We start from the raw sequence: 17,213 nt of genomic DNA on the forward strand, positions 1-17,213 counted from the left end.
TCTTCACATGTAATGAGATTAGACATTTATACATTTCACTTTTGTTGTTGTGATGAAGAATAAGCCGCTACCCGACGATGTGGCCTAGTTACTAGTCTCCATTCATCCACTGCTTTATCTACTCCATTCAACTTATAAATTATTTGCCCTGAGGAATTTTAAGGTGCAGCGGGTTTGATTATAGCTAGTACTCTGTGTTAAAATGTAGTTCATACTTCATGCTATTACATTAAATCAACACATCATGCTATAACCAGTTATATTTACCTTTTAAAACTAACACTTTGAAAAACACTATGTATAATTGCACACTCTTGTGCAATAAGTGTAGTTATATAAGAAAGCTTAACTCCACATCTATCGACTCTAAGTTACAATTGCATCACTTTACAAGACATTTATAAGACTTTAATACTACTCCAAGAAGTGTTTCCCATATTACTGTGGTAAGAGCAGATTTTTTAGCCTAACTTTACTAGCTGTCTGGTTTCAGACTGTTGATGTGCCAGGGGCCATCATTTACTAATGTTTTGTGTGATAGCTTATGTCGGTGTTGTGTATTTGAGTGTGTGTGTGTGTGTGTGTGTGTGTGAAAGAGAGAGAGAGAGAGAGAGAGAGAGAGAGAGAGAGGGAGAGAGAGACACACACACACACACAGAAAGCGAGAGACCAGAGGCATGTTCTGGACATAGACTGCGGCCGCCACATTGCTTTAAAATTGACCTGGGGCTGACCTAGTTACCTCGCTTCACCCTTCAACGGTTAACGGGTAGAGGGGAGGGGGTGAGATGAGAGAGTGATGCAGTGGTGTGTACAGTGAGAGAAACAGCTGGAGAGAGAAAGAGAGAGAGTGTGGAGAGGGTGGTGGGGGTGGGGGGGTGGGGGCAGAAAGCAAGTGAGAGAAAAAGCTACAGGGAAGGCAGTCAGAGAAAGCAGAGATGGAGTGAAGGGAAAGTTAGAGTGAGAGAAAGACAGAGAGAAAATGTGAAGGAGAAAGAGAGAACCCTCTGGCTCACCCACACTCCTCTGCCTGGACCGGACCAATCTGAGTCTGACCTCACTTGAGCCGTCCACAGACGCCTGTGCTCTGTGATCGCATAATGTGCGCGTGCACACACATACATTTGAATGCCGAGTTGAAAGAAGCTGTAGGTATCGAGTGTTGCCGGCTCTGTTAACTGGAACCTGCAGGTTATCTGGCCGTGCTTTAGCTGTATCTAAACACAGCCTACTCACAACCTTGGTCGGTACCACTAGTCATCAGAGTCTCTATACAACGCTGCATATCAAAAAATATGGATGATAGATGACGAGCCATTAAATGCAGGAGGTTATTGAGTGTGTTTCTCGACCAGTGGATTGGGGTATAACCCCCGTCTCAGAATGTGTGTATAAATGTGTAGAGCAAGTTTTTGTGTGTTGTTTGTGAGAAAATGAGACAATACCGGTGAAAAGTGGTGCAGTCTATGTATTACTTTCAGCCCATTCATCTCAGTGTCCTCAGGTCTGATGTGTGGGAGGGGGAGGGGTGAGGGAATAGCTGTGTGAATCGCAAGTATTATTGTCTTTCTGATGCTACCACTAGGAGTCACCAAAGTTAAAACATTTTAAATCCGAACCATAGGGGCTTTAACCAAGACATTCTTTTTTTTTTTAAACTCATGTTTCATTGAATCATAAAAGCTGAATAACTGAAGCACATTTTTCACAAATAAATAAATAAATAAATAATGCAGATCATAATTAGTTTGTGTGAATTATAGTTATTTTTTTATTTGATAAGAATACTTAATTACAGAATGCCATATATTTTGTTGACCTAAAATAATAATACATTTTATTTATGTACCTTTTAATTTATTGAATGTAGTATTTAAAAGGGCAGAAAATTAGACTGGTTTGTGTCTGCAAGGTTGCTGTGTCAGACTCCTATAATCAGCTGTCAAAGTCTGGATGGGAGTAAACAATAATCATCAAGGTGCCTTTGAGCCAAGTACTCAACCACCATCTGTTCTGATCAGCAGCCAGTATTACACTGAGATTGTGCTGACCATCTCACAGGCGTGAATATGTTCAACTGTGTCTCTTCTCATTCTCTATCCCTCCCTGGTAAAATAGTTTTTTTTTTTTTTTTTTTTTGAAGACAGAAAATATTTCCGAGAGGAGTTTGAATGTTCTTCCTGTGTCTGTGTGGAAATCTGTCCAGGTTGTACCCTGAGTCTTGCACAATGCATGCTGGGATCCGGCCCTCCCTCCCCCGCCTGCCAGCATGAACGAGACGAGCAGTTTAGAAGCTGTTTCACACCTTCTGGCTGAATGCTGTTACTGTGACTCTCATAGTTTTCACTACTAGCTACTAAATGCAGTGTTTATGATCTTAATTAACTTATTGTCTTTTGGACGTTGAATGTTGTTTGTTTCTTCTTGTATTTTATTGAACATATTCTCATGTCACTTGTTGCTATGTGCACTTTCACATCATATAAATAACTGCATATTTTTAAGTCTTGAGCCCACATCCCACTCTTCTAAAAACCTGTTCTTTTCTGGTAAAGTGTGTGTGATTCCTCTGTGAGCTGGGTGTGACTCTAACTCACTGTTGTTGGCTGTGTGACTCCAAGCCATGGCACAGTGACACTCTGCAGCCTGATAATTCTGCCTTGTATAAGACTGCATGAGTTACATACACATACACACACACACACACACACACACACACACACATCACACCCCCTGCAGGTCTGCATCCATCACATTCTAGCACTTCTCTCTACTGAATGTATGAATATTGTGGGTAAATATTTGTCACATCTCTTCTTACCTGACCTCTATATCTGTAACTCTCTACTCCATCCTCACACACCTTGCGTACACATTTCTGTGCACATGACTACCATCTAATAACTGGAAAGAGCAAATGAGACGTATCTGTAGGTTTCAGGCGCATTTACACATTCAAAATAACTGCTCTCGGGCTGAGCTATAAACATCTTTCATTTGCTGCAGTAATCCAGTTTCCACATACACCCAGGTCTATTTCATGTAACTGTAATGTTAGCGATCCCAAAGTTGGGATTCTATTCTTGCAATCACTGTAATTTAATTTAAACATAACCTGCAAATGTAAACACTGTGATTTTGTCTATACTCCAGTCTATTCCAGCTGGCTCTCTCCATACATACCATGGCAGCTGCGTGTCCGAGCGTCCCCGCGGGCAGCGCACTGGCACCCGTGGTGGTGCTGACGCTGTTAGGGTGGCGTATGCGGACAGCTGGCCCAGCTACAATGGCAGGAGGGGTGCCGCCGGGTGCTGGTTTGACTCCCTGCTGCAGGGGCTGGGTCAGGGACTGCTGACTATTCAGCAAAGACAGCCGCAGGGCCGGGAGACTCTTCTGTTGATGGGCAGAGAGAGGCCACAGTTTATAGTCATAGAGCAAAACAGAGACACATGAGAAAAAAAAAAAATACATATACTGCTGCAAAGGCAAAGACTGCTGTTGTGGTCACTGGCTGATTCAGCACAGTGTTATCACAAAAATATGGCGACAGACACCTGCTGAGACAAGTGACGCTCCTTGTGTGTGCATTTTTGTTGTCATTTGACACAGTGATTCATGTGCATTTCCTTCTACATTGAAACTGTTAGATTTGACTATATAGTAAACCTACAGTATGTTTGATATTTCATATGCCCCGTACATGAAACACCCATAGCCATTAGCCTTTTCTGATAACTCACTGTCACAGCCGACGTGAGGAACTGATGTTGCTCCATACAGACTATTTCAGGCAGATTTTTGACGTAAGCGACGTAACATGGCATGACAACATGTGTTTGTGGCCGGGTTGGGCGGTCGGGCGCCTTGATGTGACGCTCATCACGGTTGGCTGGAGAAACCTGCTGGCTACTGGCAGGGACGGCTGCGGGGGCCACTGTCACACACAGTCAGAAGTCAGGCCAGAGGGGTGTGTATGTGTGTGTATCATTCTACTGTCAGGCCTCGTGCCAGGGAAAAGACTACTTTAGGGGGTCAGTTTAGGAAAATATTTGAGAGGGGCAGCTTAAGGAGGCAGGTTAGGGGATGATTTAAGGGGGTAGGTTACGGAGCTGTTCAGGAAACAATTTTAAGGGTCAATTCAGAAAGTAGCTGAGGGGCCTGGTCAATGGTCAATGTAAGGCCCCAAGTTAAGAAGACAAGTTTCATCAGTAGGGCAGGAAGAAGATTAAAAAAAAGAGTTTATAAGCAAGAACTCACCTTAAGAAAGGGCACCAGGTAAGGCTGTGGAGATGATTTGAGCTCAGTTTGCAGCCGGCTGGTGAACTCCTCCGGTTCAATCTTAGCATCCTGTTAGGTGAAGAATGAAGAATGAACACCACTTCACAAGAGAGACCCAGCATAAAGTGAGGTAAGTCATGGTGACTTGAACATAGCAAGATGTAACCCCATCACCATCCTGGCACCTCAGGGTACAGCTCATAAATAATAAGTGTATAAGATGAACATTCATAATAGAGCTAGAAAAGTTTTGGAAAGAGTTTCATGCTGCCATCTACAGGTTTGAAATATCCAATACAACAACACACATAAGTGTCATATTTGATTTGTACATGTTTTAAAGTGCAAAAAAGTTGAGTCATACATGAAAAAGACTAATTGAATAAACAATCAGGTGTCAATCTGATGTATCAGAAATGTCTTATAAAAGCATGATTATAGAAAAGGAACGCTTGTCAGCTTTTTGTAAATATCAGATTTAACACTAAAAAGTTAGGCAATACTTTCAGAAAGGCTGATTTTTAAAATACATAAATATTAACACTTTGATCGAATGTGATCTGAACTGGAGTTAGTGACAGTGTCCAAAATACACAAGCTTCCATGATATCTATAAAAACAGTGTTTGTTTGCTTGGTTGCTGAAGCTCACCAGCAGGTCCTGAACCAGAGCCTTCACGTTCTTGGAAGTCTCAGGAGACGGTGAATTGTGAGATGCCAGCTTGATAAGTGTGGCCAGGAAATTCTTACACTTCTTCACATTCTCTTGCATTTCCTGCCCAAAGACAAGAAAAAAAATGATTGACCCTCTGTGTAAAATAAAAAACTGGCAGCACCAACTATTGATAAATTGCTCAGTGTCTGTATTTTTACAGAGCTAATCAACATTCACATAAAGTATTTGACATAGATTGTATTTTTTGATTAGGCAAGAATGAGTGTCAATGTAAGGATCAGAAGGTGTTGAATCAAACTCTAGCAAAGGAGAGGTGGCCTTATATTTCTGCTGTATTTCCTTAATGAATACTTAACAAAGATACTACAGAATGAAATTACACAGACTGATAAAGAAGCTGACGAGCATCAGTCACAAATCGGTCCATAGTGCACATTTAGCATGCTGCCCAGTCATCTTTGTAGCCAAATGAGACATGGCACCTGTCCACTCAAACTGCCAGTGGCAACAAACTGTAGCCCCTATGAGGGCTCGCTGGCCTGTATATTTGGAGATGTGTGTGTGTTCTGTATCTCTGTGTGTATTATTTATATGTGAGCCTGTATCTGTGTGTCTTCATGTCCCTGAATGTGTATACACATGTGTGCACGGCGGGTCTATGCCTCTATGTGTGCGTCGGTATGTCCTTGGGTTGGTATGGACTTGTGTGAATGTATGAGTGCGAACGTGTGTGGGCATGTGTGAGACTCTTTGTCCGTGGCCAGCTGTGTGAGGCGATGAGGCTGTGCGTCCGGGGCTGTGCTTGTGACACAGCCAGCCTGCTGGCAGCTGTGACAGTGCCTGCACCCTTGAGGGTGGAGTGTGGGTGGTAGAGGGGGGCAGGGCAACAGAGAGAACAGACCTGGGACACGACAGGAGCTCCGGGGGCCGCGGCGATGCCCGTCTGCGGAGGCTGTACTGGCTGGGAGGCAGCCTGGGCCGGGGCCTGGGGGGCCATAACCACGGGGGTCTGCTGCGGAGCCGTCACAGCCACCGCTGGTGCCACGGGGCCCTTCTGGAAGAGCAAGGAAGAGACAGAGAGATAAACAGGACGTGACGCCTCGCTTGCAGCAAGGCCACAGAGAACAGGAGGCAGGCGCCACAGCGCTCCTGTCACATCTGGTGTCCTGACTTCGGTGGACATCGCTTAACAGACAAGGAGGAGGAAGGGGAGACAAACTAGAGGCTGAGAAAGACAGGAGGCCATCAAAGCTTTTCTTAATAGTTACCTACCTGACAAGAGAAAGCTACTATCAAGATAGTTAGCAGTAATTGTACCTATTGGCTACACCAACTTTCAGTTAAACTATAGCTTGGTAAAACTGGCAGCATAGTTTCATGCACTGAAATGTGAGGGGGTGAATGACTCGAAAATATCTCACATCCAAAACACAAATTTTGCTCATCAGATGAGCTGCCATCAGCAGTCTCTCACTCTAAAGCCCTCATCACCTCTTTCAAATCTCTCAGGGCCTGTTCACACTTGGCAATAAAATACATCTTATGAGATGCAATCAGAAGTGGACAGTTCTAAATACAGGTGTGAATGCACCCAAAATGCACAGAGGACACATTGAGGTCTGATCACTCCAGCCACATACGGATAGAGGCCAGGTCATATGTACTTCCACATGCAATATGTAGAGTGCAATTGAATACATTCAACTGCACTGAAGGGCTGCCTAATTAGCGTGTATATAACGACAAATCTCCCCTAAACAACTGATTACAACTGATCTGAGTGTCAAACTATAAGCCTGAAGCCGAGACAAGGAGCCAAATAGATGCAGCAATCGTCCTCTCCTAACACAAATCTGCTCAGTTTTGGGTAAGTTTTCTGTTGCAAAGATCAAAGTTTCTCAACAGATTAATTTAAATATGAGCAGGGAAATTAATCTGCAGTGCACCTCAACTTGATCTAGATGCAATCTGGATACACAGTATGTGGATGGGAAACACCAAGTCTGAACAGAGCCTCAGTTCTTTAGAAAGGGGAGAGTTAAACTCCAAATATTATCTCCACCAGTGCTTGTGTACAGTATCTCATGTTATAATGTGTAGCCAGAGCAGCAGTTGCTATTTCCATTTTGCTCTGCCAACAATAACTTTTTTTCAATCTATAGATCCACTTTAAACACGGCTGATATTCATAATTCTATCTTTAAAAATAAAATGATTATGAGGCGTTCATGGTGGGATTGGGATATGAGACACTGACTGTGTAATTGTAATGTACCTGGTTTGACTCTGACTGTGTCATGCTGTGTTTTCAAGAATTAATAATCATAATCACTGTGAGAGTCAGTCAAATTATTATCTGGGGGAAAACTGCTCCTAGACGAATTTACTCAAATGCATTGTACATGGGAAGTAGTGGTGTCATTTTTTCTCTGCTGACACAGCAGAAAATCTGAGGGTGTAGAAAGCTTAATTCATTTAGGCCCACCCATACTGGTTCCCAACCTGAGTAACCTCTAGACGTCCACTACACTATGTTCTGGGGTCACTCGTCAGGGATGCTAAAAGGGAGAAAATGGCAGAAGACTAAAAAATAGACAGTAAGGAGGGTTATCTCACTGGGCGGAGTGCAGGACAGGAGGAAGAGGAGGAAGAAGAAGAAGAGGAGGAGGTCTGGAGGGCAGGGCTGGAAAGAGTGGGAGAGGGAGACGGTGCCATCTTGGCCGGGGTCAAAGGACACTGCCTGGTGGTCTGAGAGGTCACAGGAGACTGCAGGAGAGAGAGAGAGAGAGCAACACACAGAGGGAGAGAGAATAAAAAGATGAAGAGGAGACAGAGCAAAAAGATATCAGAGGAAGAGTGTGAGGAAGGGGAAACAGGGGAGATAAATGAATACAAGGCACCTCAAGAGATACAATGAAAGAAAAAGACTGTGTCGGTTTTAGATGTGAAAGAAACAACGAGGAGGAAATGGATGAGAGGCGGAGAAAAGACTTGGACAACATGAGAGAGAGAGAGAGAGAGAGAGAGAGAGAGAGAGAGAGAGGGAGAGAGCAACAGAGGGAGAAAAGAGCAGTAGCGTGCCTTGCAGACAGATGAGGAAAGGTCATGACAGCAGGAGAGAAGAAAGACGGTGGCAGCATGTTGGTGGTGGTGAAGAATGAAACAGAGGAGAGCATGTTTGGTCAGGTAGCAATGGGTCATGGTGTCATACTGCTGGGGTCAGATGGTGGGAGGGAGCATGTGTGTCCACATGCTAACAATACCGCTGACATTTACAGAATGTAATGTAGCATGGTTTTACTAATGTTAAACTATTGTGGTAAACTATTACAGACTGCTGTTTTCAAATAATGAACAATACTGATAATGGACAAAAAAAAACGTTAATTCATCGACTCCTGAGGCCTTTGGAACAAGTCTTAGGTTGTCGTAATTTCACTAACTACACTGAAGTTATTCCAAACCTCAACACTGCCAAGCTTTTATAAATGAAATACAGACATCAGGTGTTTAGTTCACAGAGGTTTTACAAAAACAAATTTCACTTGCAACACGATTTTTCCTGTGAGAAATTAGCTAACCCAACTGGCATTTGTTTTAATGAAAACTACAGACACCATAATAATTGGTATGACTAATGCAACTAATAAAGAAATTAGCATATGAAGCCATCTGAAAAACCCAGTTCCACCTAGACATATGTGTCTGCTCCTGATGCTGTGTAGGATGAGAAACTTCCATGTCACAGCAGAGGGGAGTACAGTGTGAAAGAGCAGTAAGTTAAACAGTAAAACAGCAGGATTGACTCTATACATTGTAGTTGAAGTGTAGACATTACAACCAAGATGATAAAGTTTGCATTACTGTGTTCATGATGGGTCTGACCACCATTACAACAAACTCTGATGATGTTTTACATTTTACCAGGAGAATCTTCTTTACTATTTGGCACCAAATTAAAAATGACAACTTATATAGGAAGAAATGAATGAATTTATGAAGTACATACAACATATAGTGCTGTGAAAGTCAAGAAATCTCTTCTGATGACGCTGTTACAAACCTCATATCACAACATACTGAGACATATAACACAGAGATAAAAACCCAACATTCAATACAAACAGAGGGATCAGGCTGGTCATATCATTCTTCATATTCAGTGCAAGTTTTTGGAAAGTCTTAGCCATGCAAGTACAGATCAAGAGATGTTGGTCTGTCTGTTGGTACTTGGTTCAGATTGAAGTATCTCACTACTGGTTGGATTGCCATAAAAAATTTGTACAGACATTCACAGTCCCCAAAGGATTTATCCTAAAGACTTTAGCGATCCCCTGACTTTATCTATAGTGTTTCCATCTGGTCAAAATTTCAATTTCTCCAATTGTCACTGTGAGCATGTTAGCATGCTCAACTTGGCATTTTGCTCAAAGCATCGCATCTGGTATGGCTGTAGACTTGTTTAGTTTTATTAGACTGGCTCTGTACTCCACCATATTAGATTGGAAATGAAACACTAACGACAGTAAGGAGGAAGTGCTGACTTTCAGCTTTAATTTGAGGGTGTTTACATCACACTGGGTCAACTGTGCAGAGACTGCAACATGTTTTATCCAGTTTTAGGAGACCAAAATTAATTTCATTTTTATTTCACGTACAAAAAGCAAGCAAAAGGTTTAGAAGTGATTCTATCTGTCATTCTGTCATTTGTATTTGGAGTCTGCTATCGACTGTTGTCTGTCTCAACACGAGAACCAAAGAGTGCTAATGCCAGTAATGCAGGCCAAGAAGAGATTGGAAAATCAGAATAAATCTGACACATAGAGTACAATAAATGTGTGGAACTGGAACTGTATGTTCCAGTAGTGTACTACAACCATCCTGTATATACAGTCATGAGATATGTATTCAAAGTAGGATGCAAATGCATGGAATAAGGTCAGCGCATGGAGACGTATGGAAATACTGTAGGTCCTCAGTATGAATAAAGACTCTTTGAGTAATGTACAACATTAATGTGCAATCATTAATAATAAACAGGATGGACTTGAAAACAGAAACAATTTACAGAATTTAAAAAAGAGATTCATACAGGTGGATGCTATGGAAGCACATTGCATTCAATGAAAAATCTGAGGCCTTATCTCATAACTATGACTTCTGTATCTCATAATTATGGTTTATTGTCACATAATTACAAGAAAAGACCTCAAAATTACAAGAAAAATATCTCATAATTATGACTTACAATATCAAAATAATGAGAAAAGATCTCGTAATTATGAGATAGTTTTCTCATAATTATGAGATAGTTTTCTCGTAACTATGAGATCGTTTTCTCGTAACTACGAGATCCTGATCTTGTAAAGTTTAAGGTGGTTATCAATCATCGTTTGAGAAGACAGAGGCATGATGACCCTGATATAATTCGCTTTAGTATTCTCCCTGATAATCTCCTTGACTGGGAAATATTAATGTCACTGAATAATGTGGATGGTGTTACATTGTGGGTGGTTATTATTATTATTATTAGTTTAATCAGACGTCCTGAGGTTGATATGTTGACGGATGTGAAATACAACAGTAGCAGGAGCAGGAAAGAGCAAGTCACGATCAGAATCGGACATAGTAATCTCAACAGCACACTTTTCATTACAGAAAAACATCCCACAGGCCTTTGTGACTAGTGTCAGGAAGCAGAGACTGTACAACATGTCATCATATCATGCAGGAAATACACAGAAGAAAGACTAGAAATGGTTTTACAATTAGGCTGCAGTAATTAGGATTATCAGAAATCAGTATAAAAAGTAGTATGGAAGTATACGGGGAGGGCAAAAGACTGCTTGTTTTTTTGAGGTCCAGAAGTAATGTAATGCAACATGAAGGATGCCAAGTGCCGTAAAACCGTGAAGAAGAAGAAAGCAGTAGTAGGCTATGCACGTCATTGCTGGAGGGATTATTTAGACCTATTTGATTTGACACAAAGAATGACAATACCATAAGCACTACAATTAGTAAATCAACATTGTGCATCTAAAGTCGTTGGGATATCGTTCAGGCAGAAATCAAAGCTAATTAAATCAGGCAGCATCATCATGTCTCTGTCTTCTCAAATGATGATTGATAACAACCTTAAACTTTTCTCATAATAACAAGATCAGGATCTCAAAATTATGAGAAAACTATCTCATAATTTGGGGATTTTTCTCATAATTATGAGATCTTTTCTCGTAATTTTGAGGTCCTGATCTTATGCTTAGTTTACTCATCTTGTGCCTGACCATGCGCTTAGGATGCTGAAATTCCTCATGACTCAGATTTGTTCATTAGCATATTAAAGGCAAGAGAGCAAATGGGAGTGCCAACCGCCACAAAACCACACTGATGCCCAGTGGCACATCACACACAGACAGACATACACACACACACACACGCACATTTACAGACAATCAAAGAGACACTCGCACACACTTCTTGGCTGCTATCTTGACTATGGGCCAAGACAACACAGGAGAGCCTCTGCCCCGACCTCTGGCTCTCAGCCTTCCATTCACAGACAGGCAAAAGCACTCACACACACACACATACACACTTCACAAGAACTGACACACAGACAGCAGCAACAACAGACACACACACACCACACTCCATAACTGTACCGAGGACAGCAGAATGGAGGGACAGAATGGAGCGAAGAAGTAGGATAAGAAAAAGGAGGAGGGAGTTTCCCCTCCACTAAAAGTTTTGTAGAATCCAAAACAATGTCGTACTGAGGAGCTGGGGGAAGTGAGTGTATGAGGGGATGTGGTGGTGGTGGTGATGAGGTTGGAGGGGGGTGGTAAGAGCCACGGGGTGCATCCCACCGCTAGCTATGCCTCTCACTCCCTCTCGCACACACAGACAGACACATGCAAACACACTCAAGAACCAAAGCCTTGTTAGCTTTTTAAAATAATCAGGCAGTTGGATGATGAATGATTTAACAGGTATGGAAGGAAGGAAGCTCAGGATGCCTTCCGTTTCTCCCCTCAGGGTCATGGGAAGAGTGACAGGCCGACGGAGGGGTTGAGCTCTGGGAATAAACACCATTCCCTTTCATTTCCCTGCTACTGCTTTTCCTGTCGAGAAGGCAACGCCGCGGCCCGCTAATTTGTCATCAGTGTGACTGCGAGAGGCGATGACAATCTGCGACTCTCTTTTGAGGGGGGTTCATGTCAGGAAGGATACAGGTTGGCTAGCTATGAGTAGGCAGGAGGGGGGCGTTGTGTAACTGTTGGGGACTCCTGTCTGTGAAACCAGGAGCTCAGTTTGGAGTGACCACTGACTGTATGAGAATGACTACAGATAATATTTAAAACCTGCCACATGATGTTTCATCGTTAGGTTTTTATACTATAAAATTAAGATTAACTGAGGGTGAAATTTTTCTTCAATGAGGGAAACGAATTAATATTTTTTATGCCCTCTGATACTTCAGTCTATAGTCAAGCAATACAGCCTGAAAATGTGACACTATCCACTATACAGCAGTTTAACAGTGCTGTATGCTATACATTATGTATGTATTGACATATGTTTTGGCTGTATTTTCTGTACATTTGTCATCTGATTTGATAATGCTATTGTCACTCTTCTCTATTGCCTTTTTCATCCATAGCTACTGATTATAATACTCATGATAGTATAAACTGGGTGAGCACATGTCTTATTGTATCCATGTGTGGAACATATGAGAGAACAGGAAACAGTATAATTCCTGAGAAAAAGCAGAAGTCGAAATACAGAGAGAAGTGTGGCCGTGTTGAGAAAGACAATGAAATGCTGCCCTCTTGTGTGATTCTTTTGTACTTGCAGTTAGTGATATGATGAACAGTTGCCAAATGCCTTTAGTGTGTGTGTTGTAAATTAGTCTTTGTCTTTTGAGATAACATTTAGTACTCAGCCTTGAAAGCTTCTGTCTCAGACAGTTTACTGGTTTGTTTGCCAATAGCAATCTGATCATATCACTATAATCAGAGTTATGAGAAGCTACTTGTATTGCCACACACATCAATGGAGCTGCAACAATTGGTTGATTAGGCAGAAAATGAATCAACTATTTTGATAACCAACTACTTATTTTTTAAAGCCAAAAGGCCAAAAAATCTCTAGCTCCAGCTTCTTAAATGTGAATATATGCTGGTTTTCTTCACCTTCTGTGTCGGTAAACTAAATATCTTTGGTTTTCGTATTGTTGATCGGACAAAACAAGACACTTAAAGGCATCTTAAGCTCTAGGACATTGTAATAGACATTTTTCAATGTTTTATGGGCCAAATGATTTAATAAAAAATATTCTTCAGATTAATTGATAATGAAAATAATCATTAGTTGCAGCCCTAGTAATATATTTAATACTAGAAGACTTGTTTTCCTGATTCCTGATCTCCTCCTTGCTCCACATAGGAAATATTCTGCTTTCCAGTCAGATTAGATGATCACAGGACAATATTTGAAAGTCTACAGCAGATATGCTCTGATTTTATTATTGCAGCCAATAGTGCCAACAAATGTAAAAATGTCTTCCCAAGTAACTGATGATGTTTTGAAACACAACACTGGTCAAAGTTGAATTTAAAATATCCACAGTAAATTAGAATTTGAGGGTGTGATTGACATATCTTTTCTATGACTGACAGCTTAACCTGACATTGTCTCAGTTGTTATTTGATTTTAACTTCTGTTGTATTTTAAATCAAGCTGCATTTAAAATAAATCAAATGTATCATATCATACCAGGTTTGATGCCTTGTTGACAGGTTGATTTGTAAATTTTTGTATTCAATTGTATCAATACAATACACACATCTAATTTTTAAGAGAAAAACCTATATTTTATGCCTATTATAAACAGAGCAATGTTTCAAATTCAATGTTGTATATTTTGAGATCAATATGAGTCACTTGTCAAGAGGTTAAGATGCTCTAATCAGAGGACTGATGAACATCTGGCAGGTTTATTAGTGCTCTGCTGTCACTGTAACGTCGATGCCATTTAAGCGGTCCTACTTGATTTACAGAGAAACTGTTAGGGAAGAACTCTCTAGTAACATCATTATGAAAAGCAATTAAGTCCCAAAGGTGTGGACCCACTAGCACAAGCTCAAGTTATTAAATGAATGATGGATCCACAGGTGATAATAAGCAAATTTCAATTAATGATTCAGTGGCTCGTTAAACTTTGATGAGAAGACCCCATGGAGTCATTAAGGAGCCTTGAGACATTAATTCACCCATTAATCTCAGTTTAAGTTATACATAAAATAATCAAGAATATTCATTTGTTATAATTACACAGTAAAACATATTAATCACAACCCAATTAGGGTCTAGAACTAAGCTGTTCACATAATGAGCTGGTGCCCACCCAACATCAACTGTGCGAACTCACTGCTAATTAGTTCAAAGTTTTTCTAATTTAACCAATCAGATTAGTTTTGATAGAAGGTCACCAGGCGCAGCATTAACACTGACAGACACTGACTGACAGACAATCCACAGAGCACAAGAGATGCATATCTACAGATGTTAGAGTACATATCCCTAATTTAATCCCTAATTTAGTTAAATACCTGAAATAGCACGTGATGATGATGATTTAGTGTCTTACGCTAATCTAAAAACTTTGATGTACTTATTTTTGCTGTACGTTTCTAATTCCAGTATAGAAATCCATCTTCTGCTACTCACTCCCAACAGCAAACATGCATTTCATTAGTGTAGGACAGGAGCTGACAACTGGGCAGTGGTGATTCAGGGTACCATCAAAGGTTTACAGGTGCAATGGAGACAATATTCTGTATGGTGTGAATGATTTTGTTTGAAAATTGTTTTTTAAATAAGCTTTAAAATAAAAGAGCAACATTTATAAAACTGTTCAGTATATGTGAGATGTGTAGGGTATCTTACCCTTATGTACCAATCCCATAGTTCCTGCTAAAAAATAATATAATATCACCATCATTTGTGTTTCTGAGATGCAAATCTCTTAAGTTAAATAATGGTGATTAAATAAATTTTTAAATTACAATAATTTTGAATTTAAATATTTTTAAATTAAAATACACTTTTTCTTTATTCCTTATTCTTTTCTTTTCATTTTAAATAAAATGGTTTTCTTTCTCCTCTGTTTATTAGACCTCATTTCAGCACCAGGAGCTGTCCACAGTCTTATCTGTGGGATCAGACTTTTTCTGTTGTCTCTTCTTCTACTTCAAACCTTAAATATGATGTCCCACAGATTTTCAGTTTTCCGCTCGTTCCACATATCATCACTGTCCAGCATAGGAGAACGAACCCAGGAACAAAAGAAAAGTTGAGTTCTTTCAGAAACATTAAGATTTCTTTTGGTCTAACAGTCTGTCTGTGTAGGTGCAGGAGCACACACACACACACACACACACACAGACCCAATGACCTCTGACCTAAAGGCATAAGGATGTCAAGGAGACATGAACAGGACTAAAAACCTGTGCCTTCCTCCGGCAGCCATGGGAGGAAAATTGACAGTTGGAAGTAACAACTTTGCTTTTCTTTACAAAGAAAACAGACTTCACCAATCTGAATGAACCATCCTCCCTTCTTCTGCTAGCTCTCTATCTCTATAGTTGTAAATTTTAGGAGAAGCCACATTCCTTTGAGTCGCTTCCTCTCCTCCTCTCTTTTTTAATGCACAATAACTGTCTGGATTGGTCAGAAAATGTTACTAAATGTCTAAATATATATATATGTATCTTGACTTGTCTAACCCATGTTAACTTTTACTGTGTTTTACAACTATTTAATTAGTCTGATATAGAAATTCAAACTCTGCTTCAAAATTTGTTATTATTGCATTTGATTTATTTATTATTAACCAGTGTACGTGTGTTATTTAGCTATGGTTTGATTACTAGGATAATGCTTTCTTAATAGATTTAATTACAGATTAGGAAATTAAAGTTTATTGATTTTATTCTGTATTTTCTGTGGTTAATCAATATTGCAATTTCTAAGTGTTTTCGCACTGGTTCTCATGATGTGTCAACATTGACGACAGAATGAGTGAGTGTAATTTTCAGGTATAGCATAGGAATAAAATGATTCCTCTTTAAATTGAAGTCCATTTCTCTCCTCACACAAAGAAATTAATTAGTAACCGAGGCGTTCCCTTCAAAAGACCGAAACTCGCCCCTAGACTTTACAGGTCACAACTCTTTGTCTGGCTTGGCCTCTTTTTTTTTTTTTGGGGGGGGGGGGGGGGGGGGGGTCCTATTTTGCTTTCTTAATGACCACTGCTGCAGTGTTTCCTGTGTTTTTTTTTCTGCCATCCTTTCCAGCCATGATGGCTCATGTTGCATTTCGGGCGTTGTCTTTTTCATTTTTCCCTGAGAGATACAATCTCCAAGAAAGGAAGTCTCAACTAAAAAGAAAGACTGCAAAGATGCCTGAGCCACAGCGGTTTCCATTTGAATAATCTGTTATTTTTGTAATCCCCTATTTTTATCATGCAATTTTTCAAGACTTTTCCAAGGACTTTTCTGATTAGCCTAGAGCTCCATGCATCCAACTCTGCAGCCTGCAACTGAATGCACCAAGACTGGGACACCTCCTTGCTGTGTGTATCCACTATGCGGCCTTAGCTAGTCTGAGACTGGATTCATCCTCCTGAGAAGCAGTGAGCCAAAGCTGTTTCACTGAACCTATTGCAACAGTTCTCATCTGGCTGTCACTCTAGTGACCCGAGGATAACCGAGTCTGTTTCGCCTTGTTCGGCGCTTTCCGGGAAGTTTGCCCATCATGAAGCCTTCATCACCATGGAAACAGTAGGAAAACCATCTACAATGCTTCTGTCTCAGAGTTGATGCAAGAGCTATTCAAAAATTACATTTTTATTGGCTATAGTTGGAGTCTTGGCCCCTCATTGCATTTTTTACTTGTTTTTGATAACATTCATTCATTCATTCATTCATTCATTCTGTTGACAATAACTTAATTTAATTTACCCATTCATTCATGAATCATTTCATTCATTAATTGTATTTGTATGTATGTATATATGCTTAGTGTTTCCCATTCATCTCTATCCCTTGGTCATTAAATAAACATCTTGATTTATAGCCAAGTCATTGTGTCTGTGTATTCCTTTATATAAGAAGATGAGGGTCCCTGTATTCAGAGTTCACAACTTTCAGGTATAAGACTGATTGATTTGATTTACTTATTTGTCCTCTTAATTA

The 17,213-nt window shown here is 40.4% G+C and overlaps 1 protein-coding gene across 3 annotated transcripts in view; it reads right to left on the reverse strand.

Annotated features, from left to right (window-relative positions):
- LOC121895498 (transcription initiation factor TFIID subunit 4-like) overlaps positions 1 to 17,213 on the reverse strand; it is a 92,497-nt gene that overhangs the window by 68,536 nt on the left and 6,748 nt on the right. For all 3 annotated transcript variants that reach the window (XM_042408674.1, XM_042408683.1, XM_042408691.1), the window contains exons 3-6: positions 5,855 to 6,007; positions 4,930 to 5,052; positions 4,258 to 4,347; positions 3,184 to 3,393 (exon numbers count right to left, since the gene is read on the reverse strand). In XM_042408674.1, the coding sequence (XP_042264608.1) occupies positions 3,184 to 3,393; positions 4,258 to 4,347; positions 4,930 to 5,052; positions 5,855 to 6,007 (576 nt within the window). The remainder of the gene's footprint in view (positions 1 to 3,183; positions 3,394 to 4,257; positions 4,348 to 4,929; positions 5,053 to 5,854; positions 6,008 to 17,213) is intronic.

Source organism: Thunnus maccoyii, chromosome 1 (genome assembly GCF_910596095.1).
Source record: "Thunnus maccoyii chromosome 1, fThuMac1.1, whole genome shotgun sequence".
In the NCBI taxonomy this organism is placed as follows: Eukaryota; Metazoa; Chordata; class Actinopteri; order Scombriformes; family Scombridae; genus Thunnus; species Thunnus maccoyii.